The sequence below is a fragment of the Daucus carota genome, chromosome 1 (genome assembly GCF_001625215.2).
Source record: "Daucus carota subsp. sativus chromosome 1, DH1 v3.0, whole genome shotgun sequence".
NCBI classification, from domain to species: domain Eukaryota; kingdom Viridiplantae; phylum Streptophyta; class Magnoliopsida; order Apiales; family Apiaceae; genus Daucus; species Daucus carota.
The window spans coordinates 44,781,634-44,792,565 of record NC_030381.2 but is presented as its reverse complement, the minus strand read 5'-3'; the positions used below and the strand labels follow the sequence as shown (position 1 = coordinate 44,792,565).

General features: G+C 30.3%; 1 protein-coding gene across 1 annotated transcript; it reads left to right on the top strand.

The window, feature by feature from the left end:
- Positions 1-10,383: 10,383 nt before the first annotated feature.
- On the top strand, positions 10,384-10,797 carry LOC108223215 (uncharacterized). The gene has a single exon (XM_017397354.1). It carries the CDS (start codon positions 10,384-10,386, stop codon positions 10,795-10,797), a length of 414 nt encoding a protein of 137 aa, XP_017252843.1.
- Positions 10,798-10,932: the final 135 nt, after the last annotated feature.

The window sequence follows — 10,932 nt, the reverse complement described above, 5'->3', positions numbered from 1 at the left end:
GTTTCTGTGAACATTTCTACTGTCTGCTGTTGCCTCAGTTTATGTCTGATTGTATGACGTGTTTGAGATGAGCTGAACTAGAAATTTGAATTTACAACTAATTATGCAGAATCATTTGATTCTCAGCCAATTGGTCTACGATGAAAATCTGAGTCAAAACTGTAGACGTAAGCTTGGAAAATAGGCATAACATCATCATCCCCGTTGAAGAAAGTGTCCTGAGAAACAGGGTATACTCGTGACTGGTGAGACTCCTCTGAAGATCAACTTTTGAACATGAGAACTCTTGAATACAGCTCGATAACCATTTTGGAACACTTTTGTGGAATACATAGTGCTGGACAAAAATGGGATTTTCATATTAATCAGAGATCAGGCTCTCAGATATATTAATACACTTATAAACTTGTATATCTATGCGGTCAGATATTAAGAGTTTATCTTTTGTCTTTTCGAGTAAGGTCTAACTTTTTTAAAATCAAGTATCTCAAGTGTTAAAGAGTTTATCTCTTGTCTTCCCACATTCTAGGTTCGATTCTCACATTTTGTTAACAGAATAAGGCAATTGTTCATGAAAAGTAGTAGTACGTAACTTTACAGAGTGTTAAAACATTCTAAGGCAAATGGTTTTACCATTGACAAAGCCACAAGGGACAAATCTCAAAGAAACTCAACAAGTTCAAAATTTACAAAAAGAGTCACGGGGAAATTATTGTTTACAAGCTCGTTTAGTTTTCAGTCGAAGCACAAATCTCCCTTTCTTCAATGTGAACACCTCACAAAGAATATTCCACATGCGTTATTAAGTTCACGTATTTGACAAGAAATACACATTCACCTCCACATTCCTCGGAGAGCCTGGTATAAATACACGTCAAATGACAACCGTATGCATAACCAAATTTTCATATACCCTTTTGTTTTACGCAACCATCATACCTGAATTAAATTCTCTAGTTTTGTATATCTTGAGTTGCAGAAACTACTTCTGACTTCTGAGTAGCTACAAAATACACAAAGTAATTTTTGCAGAGAACATGTCGTTTGAAACGCTTGCTATGGCGGGTATGGATTATGAGGAATGTGGCATGACAATGGAAGAATGGGAGCAATCCGAATCGAGGACACCGCCCCATCTATTAGCTGATGAAGAGGACAAGGAAGAGACAGGAGATCATACAAATTTGCAGCAAGTTGAATTAGCCTGGGCGTCATGTTTAAAAGTGGAGGACCAAAGTAGAGTCAAATGCAAATCGAGAAAAGATAAATTGCCGATAATTATAAGCAAAGTGAAGAAAGCGAAGCTAGTGAAGCAGCTGAGCTCTAAAAATACGATGATGATTGATATTATAGGAAGATACCTCAGTTATGCTGGTCTTGGCCTTGGACGACAAATATAAAGAAAGTTCCGGTTATTGAGCCTCGTCATTCCTAACTTGTAACACAGGAACTCAGAGAGCTAAGAGCTTTGATGCCTATGCCCTTTGGATCAGTTTCATTTTTTTACAACTTTAAGGTGTTTTTCTTCTGAGTATCCTTCTGGTACAAAATTAAGTAAAGATGGAAGAATCACAAACACAACTTAATTAATTTTATCTTGTGATTGTACAAAGTTTGACATGGTGTTTATTGGTTGTAAACTTGTAAAAACACAGCTTTTTTTATTTTTTAAATTAGTTTTAATTTTGTACAAGCTCAATTGTATTCTAGTCATGTACATCAGCACTTTTCATTAGTTCCATATATTCACGTTGTTTTTAATAATCATCAGTTTTTACTGATTTATGTTCTGAACATGGATTGTGAGTTGGGACTATATATATTGATATATATTGATAGCTCATATGTGTTCACTTTGTTTTGCTTAAATATTAATTATTATATAAGTTACCGACTCAAAATATCATGATACTGGAGTAAACTGAAAATGATTTGAAAAAGAGTATAATGATGATAATGTAGAAGTATTAACACGGCAGGAAAATCTGACATTTTTAATGAAATTTTCCTGTCATAAACACGAAATACCGTTATTAAAATGAAGGGTCAAGAAAATTCTCAAAATTATTAGTATGATTCGTAACATATTACCAACGAATTATCGCTCGTTTTTATTCTTAGCGGATGTCATCATTCTTTCCCGCAAGTGACAAGTGTTTAAAGATGGTTGTTCTCTTCCAATCCTACTTCTCGATCTTTGGGGGAATTGCGCAAGTACTGTAAAAATTATCGACGCGAAACTTAATCGGTTTGTCAACTACTAATATGTCCTGGTTTGTTAGCTAATTTTGCATAAATTTTTTTATAATATATAATATTTTAATAAAAATATAATTTCATCAATATATTCGAGTAATTGTAGATCGATGAAGTTGTTTTAAAACATTATAGTTCAACTAAAATAGCCTATTGAACTTCGGTAAAAAAAAAATAGCATATTGAACTTTTTTTTGATATATGCAAGTTTAGTGTTGTTTATTCTAATTATATTATTTTATTTTGGATTACATTATTTCTCCTATTTCCTTTGTAAACATGACCTTTTTAATTGATATTAATTATATAAATGTATGTTTTTTTTTCTTGTTCATTTCGATCCAATTATGACCTAAATATAAGAAACTAATCCTACAAGAAGACATAATAATTAAGTTAATTTTAAAAGCGATAAAATAGCATAGAAAAATTTTTGTTTAAAAAAAACATAGCAAAATTTTTAATCTTATAAATAATAACTAACCTGATGATGCCTCGATATAAATTTGGTAAAAGAAAATTTTGTAAATATATTAAGATATGTGAAATATGTAACTAATAAATATCCTGTAAATTTAGTAAATCATATCAAAATAAAGTTGAATAAGATGAATTTCACAACTTTAAATAAATTATATAAAATTCTAAATTCGAGTAGGAATATTCATATAATTAATTCAGATATAAATATTTATACAAAAAATCATATCTATTCCAAATTCAATTTATTTTGTATCCGGTTTGTTAAACAACATAAACAATATAATTTCAACAACAATAGTGTTAAGAGTTTATCTCTTGTCTTCCACCTTCTAGATTCGATTCTCGCATTTTGTTAACAGAATAAGGCAATTGCATTCTGTTAACAGAACAAGGCAATTGTTCGTGACAAGTAGCAGTACGTAACTTTACAGAGTGTTAAAACATTCCAAGGCAAATGGTTTTACCATTGACAAATTTGTCACAAATCTCAAACAAACTCAACGAGTTTAAAAAAGAATCACGGGAAAATTATTGTTTACAAGCTCGTTTAGTTTTCATTCAAAGCACAATTCTCCCTTGCTCCAATGTGAACACCACCCAAAGAATATTCCACATGCGTTATTAAGTTCACGTATTTGACAAGAAATACACATTCCTCGAGAGCCTACTATAAATACACGTCAAATGATAACCAAATTTTCATATACCCTTTTGTTTTACTCAACGATCATACCTGAACTAATTCTTTAGTTTTGTATATCCTGAGTTGCAGAAACTGCTTTTAACTTCTGAGTAGCTAAAAAAGACACGAAGTACTTTTTGCAGAGAACATGTCGTTGGAAGCGCTTGCTATGGCGGGTATGGATTACGAGGAATGTGGCCTGACAATGGAAGAATGGGAGCAATCGGAATCGACGACACCGCCCCATCTTTTAGCTGATGAAGAGGACAAGGAAGAGAGCGGAGATCATACAAATTTGCAGGAAGTTGAAGTACCGTTGGCTTCATGTTTGAAAGTGGAGGACCAAAGTAGAGTCAAATGCAATTCGAGAAAAGATAAGTTGCCGATAATTATAAGCAAAGTGAAGAAAGCGAAGTTAGTGAAGCAACTGAGCTCTAAAAATACGATTATGATTGATATCATAGGAAGATACCTGGGTTATGCTGGTCTTGTCCTTGGACAAACATAAAGGAAGTTTAAGGTTTTTCACCAACAAGTGAAGTTTAATTTTTATTTTGTGATTGTACAAAGTTTGTGATGGTGTTTGTCAAGTTTCTTGGACTGTAAACTTGTAACACAGATTTTGTTTTTTAACCAATTCTTTATTTTGTACGAGCTCAAGTATACTGTATTGTAGTCATGTACAAACTGTTCATTATTTCCGCATGTTCACGTTTTTTCTCCCCTTATATCATCAGTTTTTATTCATTTATATTGGGAAGAACATGACCGTGAGTTGCGACTATATATTGATAGTAGTATAATTGAACATCAATGATGAATGCTTTTTTTTGGTTTGCTTAAATATTTACCGCCTTATCTTAATCATGTACGATATTTGAGTAAACTAAAAATGATGGGAAGAGAATTTTAATTTATAATTAAAATGATAGGACTGGAATTTAAAATATATATAATTTTTTAAATAAATATAGTTTGATCCATATATTATAACTAGCATGACAGCGCGTACGACGGAGAAGTTATTTTCTACAGTTTTGTAGACCATGTGTTAATATTCTTGATTGTTTTCTTATTCATAAATATTATGTAATGCATATGATTTTCGGGTTAATTATCAAGTTAGTCATTGAAGTGGGTTTAATGTATCAAATTGGTCACTGAACTCAAAACGGTATCAAGATGGTCACTGAAGTGACCATAAATATCAAACAGGTACTTTGAAATATAAATTCAAGTACTAAAAATATTATTTATAAAGTTTTACACATTATTTTTGAATGTTACATAAACCAACTAAAAGGTTATGACTTCTAATATTTATGATAATATATTTAGATATTATCAAGTTTATTTATTATTTATTTTTAATTAAAACAAAGAAAATAAGTATATAATAAACTATAAATGGCCAGCTTCTAGATTATTCTGACGCACATTAAAATAATTGTTTATCAGCATGTATGATTTTCATGTAAAATATTACTCATACATTACAAGAAATCTCGGAATTATCAACAAAATTTCTCAACAGAAACAATTCTGTTAAAATCTCCCGATAAGCTATAGTGACAGAATTATCAACAGATTACCAACAGACAATTTAACAACGGAATTTTGTGACTGAATATTCTATTGGGTATATCAGATTTTTGTATCTATATATACACAACATTTCCTGATATAGCTAGCAAGTTATATAATTTTGTATTTATGCGGTGTAGTTTGTATTTACTCAATAAATATATGAATACAAGTATTCAAATTTATGAGGTGTATTGGATTGAGATTTTAAAAGATTTTTTTTTCATTTATGAAATCCGAGGGTATCGATTGGGTTGTTTGAAATCCATTAAAATTATGAGGTGTTTAATTAGAATTTTAAATTATAATTTAAAATATGATGATATTCAATTGAGATTGTTTAAAATTCATTAAAATCTGATAGTATTCAAATGCTGATAAATTTGTACAATTTGCAGAACATACACATTCTACTTATTAAACATAGATGTTTTTCAATAATTTTAATGAATTGATGATATTTGAAGAATATACTTCACAAAATAATATATTTTATAATATTTTGATTTGAAAAATTATGGGTTTTGCAATGTTTTTATGCAATATTTTATTTGCAGAACATAAGTGGTCTCCACGGTCTCAAAAAATAACCTCCGTAGAACCTAACTATATTTATACATTTGTATATTTGTGTTGTGAGCGATTAGACAGTTTATGTAGAGAGTATATTCATTGTCAATTATTATCCATATTTTACGTAAGACTCTCGTCCCAAAATTTGTTAAAATCCTTGTTAAACATATAAGACTAACTAATTGGAAAAAAAGAATATACAATCTTTTGTTGGAGTTTAATACAAATTCTATCGTTTTGTTAACAAAATGGGGCAATTGTTTATAAGAAGTAGCCTTCACCGAGGAGTGAAAACATTCCAAGGCAAATGGTTTTACCATTGACAAAAAAGAGTCACGGGAAAATTATTGTTTACAAGCTCGTTTAGTTTTCCGTCAAAGCACAAATCTCCCTTGCTTCAATGTGAACACCTCACAAAGAATATTCCACATGCGTTGTTAAGTTCACGTACTGTATTTGACAAGAAATACACCTTCAACTCCACATTCCTCGGAGAGCCTACTATAAATACACGCCGAATGATAACTATATGCATAACCAAATTTTCATATACCCTTTTGTTTTACGCAACCATCATACCTGAATGAAATTCTCTAGTTTTGTATATTCTGAGGTGCAGAAACTAGCGCTACAACAAAACTGGGTATTCACAACGAAAATTAAGCTTTAAATCCGCTTGAAGCCAGAAAATACACAAAAGTAGTTTTTTTGTAGAGAACATGTCGTTTGAAGCGCTTGCTATGGCGGGTATGGATTACGAGGAATGTGGCCTGACAATGGAAGAATGGGAGCTATCGGAATCGACGACACCGCCCCATCTTTTAGCTGATGAAGAGGACAAGGAAGAGAGCGGAGATCATACAAATTTGCAGCAAGTTGAAGTAGCCTTGGCGTCATGTTTAAAAGTGGAGGACCTAAGTAGAGTCAAATGCAATTCGAGAAAAGATAAGTTGCCCATAATTATAAACAAAGTAAAGAAGGCGAAGCTAGTGAAGCAGCTGAGCTCTAAAAATACGATGATGATTGATATCATAGGAAGATACCTCAGTTATGCTGCTCTTGGCCTTGGACAAACATAAAGGACGTTCCCGTTTTCAAGCCCCGCCATTTCTGACTTGTAAAATTGTAATTAAGACAGATTTTGTTTTTTAAATAATTTTTTATCTTGTACGAGCTCAACTGTATTCTAGTCATGCACAAACTGTTCAATATTTCCGTATGTTCATGTTTTTTCTCCTCTTGTATCATCAGTTTTTATTCGTTTATTGTGTTGGGAAGAACATGGACCGTGAGTTGCGACTATATATATTGATAGGAGTTTTAATACATCAAACATCAACGATGAATGCTTATTTTGTTTTGCTAAATATTTACCGCCTTATTTTAACCATATCATAGCTATGATATTTGAGTAAACTAAAAGTAATCTGAGAGAACAAGAATGTACCAAGATAAAGAACAGAGAAATGAAGTGACTTAGATTATTTGTTATCCGTCATTGTTACAAGAACTTGTTAAAAAGAGTGTGTGGCACTAATTAATAAGCTGGGAAGACACAGCTTTATTTTATTAAGTTGATGATGTATTAAGTTTTTACCGGAATGATAGTTGTTTTAATTTTTTAAATCATTTTGTTGAGAATATTGGAATGCAAATTTTATTTACATTAGATTTATATTTTGTAGTTTAAATATAGGGAAGGTATTGTCTTCTTTTTTTTGGCAATATACGTCGAATCTAAAAATGTAGATGATATATAAAATTTAGACATATACGTCGGTTAGTAAAGAAAGTGACATAAATCTTCAAACAATATACGTCGGTTTTAAACTTTATACGTCGACTACAAAGTTTTTATACATTAGTTATTAGGCTTTTGTACATCGAAAATAAAGAACATCATACGTCGGGTTTTCATCTTTTACGTCGGTTTTAGAAGAAACGTATATTTAACATTTACGTCGCCTTTTTAACCGACGTAAAATCTTATGACTATATGTCCCATTTCTATACATCGTCATTTTGCTGAGATATAAGACATATTTCATTTAACCATGTCATAACTGTGATATTTGAGTAAACTAAAAGTAATTTGAAAGACCAAGAATATACCATATAAAATATCAATTTGTAAATAAAATGATAGGATAGGAATTAATAACTATATATAAATTTCCAATAAAAATATATTTTGATCCATATATTATAATTACGACTAATTGTTTGACCACGTTACTGTTATGCGATATTTAAAATATAATAACATGATAAAAAAATTTGTTGACAATATTTAAAATATAATAACATGATAAAAAAATTTGTTGACAAGTGAAGAAATTATACTCCCCGCTCTTGTTGTTTGTTTACGTTCATGTTTGCACGCATGTTGATACTCCTATCGAGTATAGTACCATAACGTTTATTCAATTTTTCTTTTTTTAGGTAAACGTCAATCTTTTATCAGAAAAATATAATTTTAAAAAAATATTATGAAACTATACTTTATAAAAATACGTGCAAAGCTTGACTTTTTTTAATTAATTTTAATTATATAATACTTTTATAAATGTATGTTAATATTTTGTCTTTGATTCGTTTCGAATGCGTTCAATTATTACTTACATTAAAATTAATAAGAGAAAACAATCCTACGAGGAGAAATAATAATAATCTGATTTTTCCGCGATAAAGTTTCATAAAAAAAATTAATCTTATAAATAGTATCTGAATACTTATGATCTGGATATAAATTAGAAACGAATAAAAATTTATAGAAATTTATAATTATCCAAAATATCGTTTTCTAAAAAATATTTTATAATTTTATTACCTTCTGAAAATATGCAACCATATAAAACTCTCGTATTTACAAAATTGTATGGGTTTAGTTAATATTATAGATGGATTTGCTTCCAGTTTTTTTTTTTTATTGCTTTTAGTTGATTTTATAATTGTTATTGTGATACTAGTACGGGCTTGGCAAGCAATGATTTCCAGTATTTACAACCACTTGCAACTAATTATGCAATTAAATGTAAATTTCAAAATTGCATATATGGTTGCTAGCAGTTGCAAATATAATTGCAAATGCAATTTTCGTATTTTTTGCGATTTTTTCTGAGAAAATGGTATTTTTATACAAAAAGAATTTGGAAGATTATATTTTTGTTTTTTTAGAGTATGGTATATTTACAAAAAACTTTCTACACGTGAGTATGTGTAAAAAAAACCCTAGAAATATTAAGGATGTAATTATGATTATTAATAATGTATGATCTATTACGCTTGAGAAAATTTTCGATTTATTCATATATTTACCGGTAATTTAGCGTATGAATATAAAAATTTACTCCCTGTGCTCCAATCTTTCTTCCATTTCTTTACGGTTTCCAATTTATGATGTTATACATCTCAAAATTTATCAAAAATAGTCAATGATCTATATTTTTTTTATTTTTCCTCGTTTTTCACACTACTTTTATTTTATTATTTTGTTTTTATAAATTAAAATCAACAAGTCACATTGCTACACTCATTTTTCTTTCTTCTTCACACTATTTTATACATATTTATTAAGTTTTATGTTCAAACCAAATGTAAATAATTGACTGAGATCGGAGGGAGTAATCGATAGTGTGGTACTCGTAAGCTAAGAAAGTAGGCGTGACATCGTAACTGACGCCTGTGGAAAGAAGTTTATGCAATACCCGTGAGAACTGCTTAGACTAGACTACTCTGCATTACACATTTTGAAGTTCAAAACTCCGGTTTTGACCAAACCTAAGATTCTCCGTACTTGTACTACATACAACAAGTAGTTCACATCTTTCTTTTGACATTATTGAAACAAAGTTTTAATTAAATAAAATGAAGTCTTAACATTAACTAGCTGTAGACAAATCGCAAGAAGAAATGGTCCCAAACGTTAAATTCGTTTCTGACAGGTATGTTTTAAAAATATTTGATTTATTAAGAGTTTGATTAATTTTTATTAATTTTTCGTCTGATTTAATTTCATTTATCAAAATTTTAGATATATCTTAAATAAATTATAATTCAATAGTTTAGTTTCGATTTTTAATTTCTATCACGTGTGTGAACTGAAATCAATCTCATACTAGTTCGAACGGAAGCAATATTATATCTGAAAATTAATAATCGCTTTGTACTTATGATTTCTTCACAATTTTTTTCAATGTTCGGCACGGAATTTTAAAACATATATATATATAAAAGAAGTTTCATATCTTATTCCCAAAAATTTTCTTTTCTATATAAAATTTAAGCATTGAATTTTTATCCAGGAGAAAAAATAACAATTATTCCAGTTATATCTTATGAGAATATTAAAAGGTGTGGCTGGTCCCGTCCTCCGTAAACAATTAAGGGGAACCGATGAAGTATTATTTTAATCTAATTAGAGATTTTCGATCGCGTTGCTGGCTACTCTTGAGTATAACATTTGAATGCAACTGGTTTTACCATTAACAAACCCCGAAAAAATCAACATGATCACGAGAAATAATCATTTTCCAAATCTCAGCTTGTTTTTGTTCGAAACACCGGTCTACCTTGTTCCAGATGTGAACACCTATCGAAGAAAATTCTATCTATGTCCCTAAATTTAACTTTACATGTTTGACAAGAAATATACCTTCTCCTCTCAGAGCTGCATGCACATATTATATATATGCATGTAATAACCAATAACTAGTTCCTCATAATTTTACACATTCCTAGCAAATAACAATATTTCTCTCTGTCTATAGTAACCATTTTCCGAATATATAGATTCAGAAATCACAATGTCCATTTCATTTGAAGCACTTGCTATGGCAGGAGCTGATTACCATGAACGCGGCATCTCAATGGAAGAATGGGAACGATCGGAGATGATGACGCCGCCGCATTTATTAGCTGAAGAAGAAGAAGAAGAAGAAAGGGAAGATCATAGAGGTCATATGAGCTCAGGGGAATCAGTTCCGGTATTCTTTTCATCATCCTCAAGAAACGGAGAAGAAGAATATTGTAGAGACAAGTACAAAGGGGAGAAAAAGTTGGGTATGATTAAGTTAGTGAAGCAGTTGAGCTCCAAAACGATGATGATCGAGAGAATGTTGCCAGCAGAGACCAGCTTGACACCAAAAGTTGAGCCATGGTTGTGGAAGAATTTACTCAGGGTCTTAATATTAGAATTTAGGAGGATGTTTAGTTTGTAGTGAATTTTTTGTTAGTGTGCTCATTTTTGGGTTATTTTTCACCCATGTAAATTTGTAATGAATTTTTCATCTTTGTCTTATAATTGATAGTTTCAAGTATTATTTCAAATATCGATGATTGATCTTGGTTAATTC

Bases quoted from the DNA above. Each gene is read 5' to 3' on its own strand.
- LOC108223215 (XM_017397354.1), top strand. From the start codon at position 10,384: ATGTCCATTTCATTTGAAGCACTTGCTATGGCAGGAGCTGATTACCAT.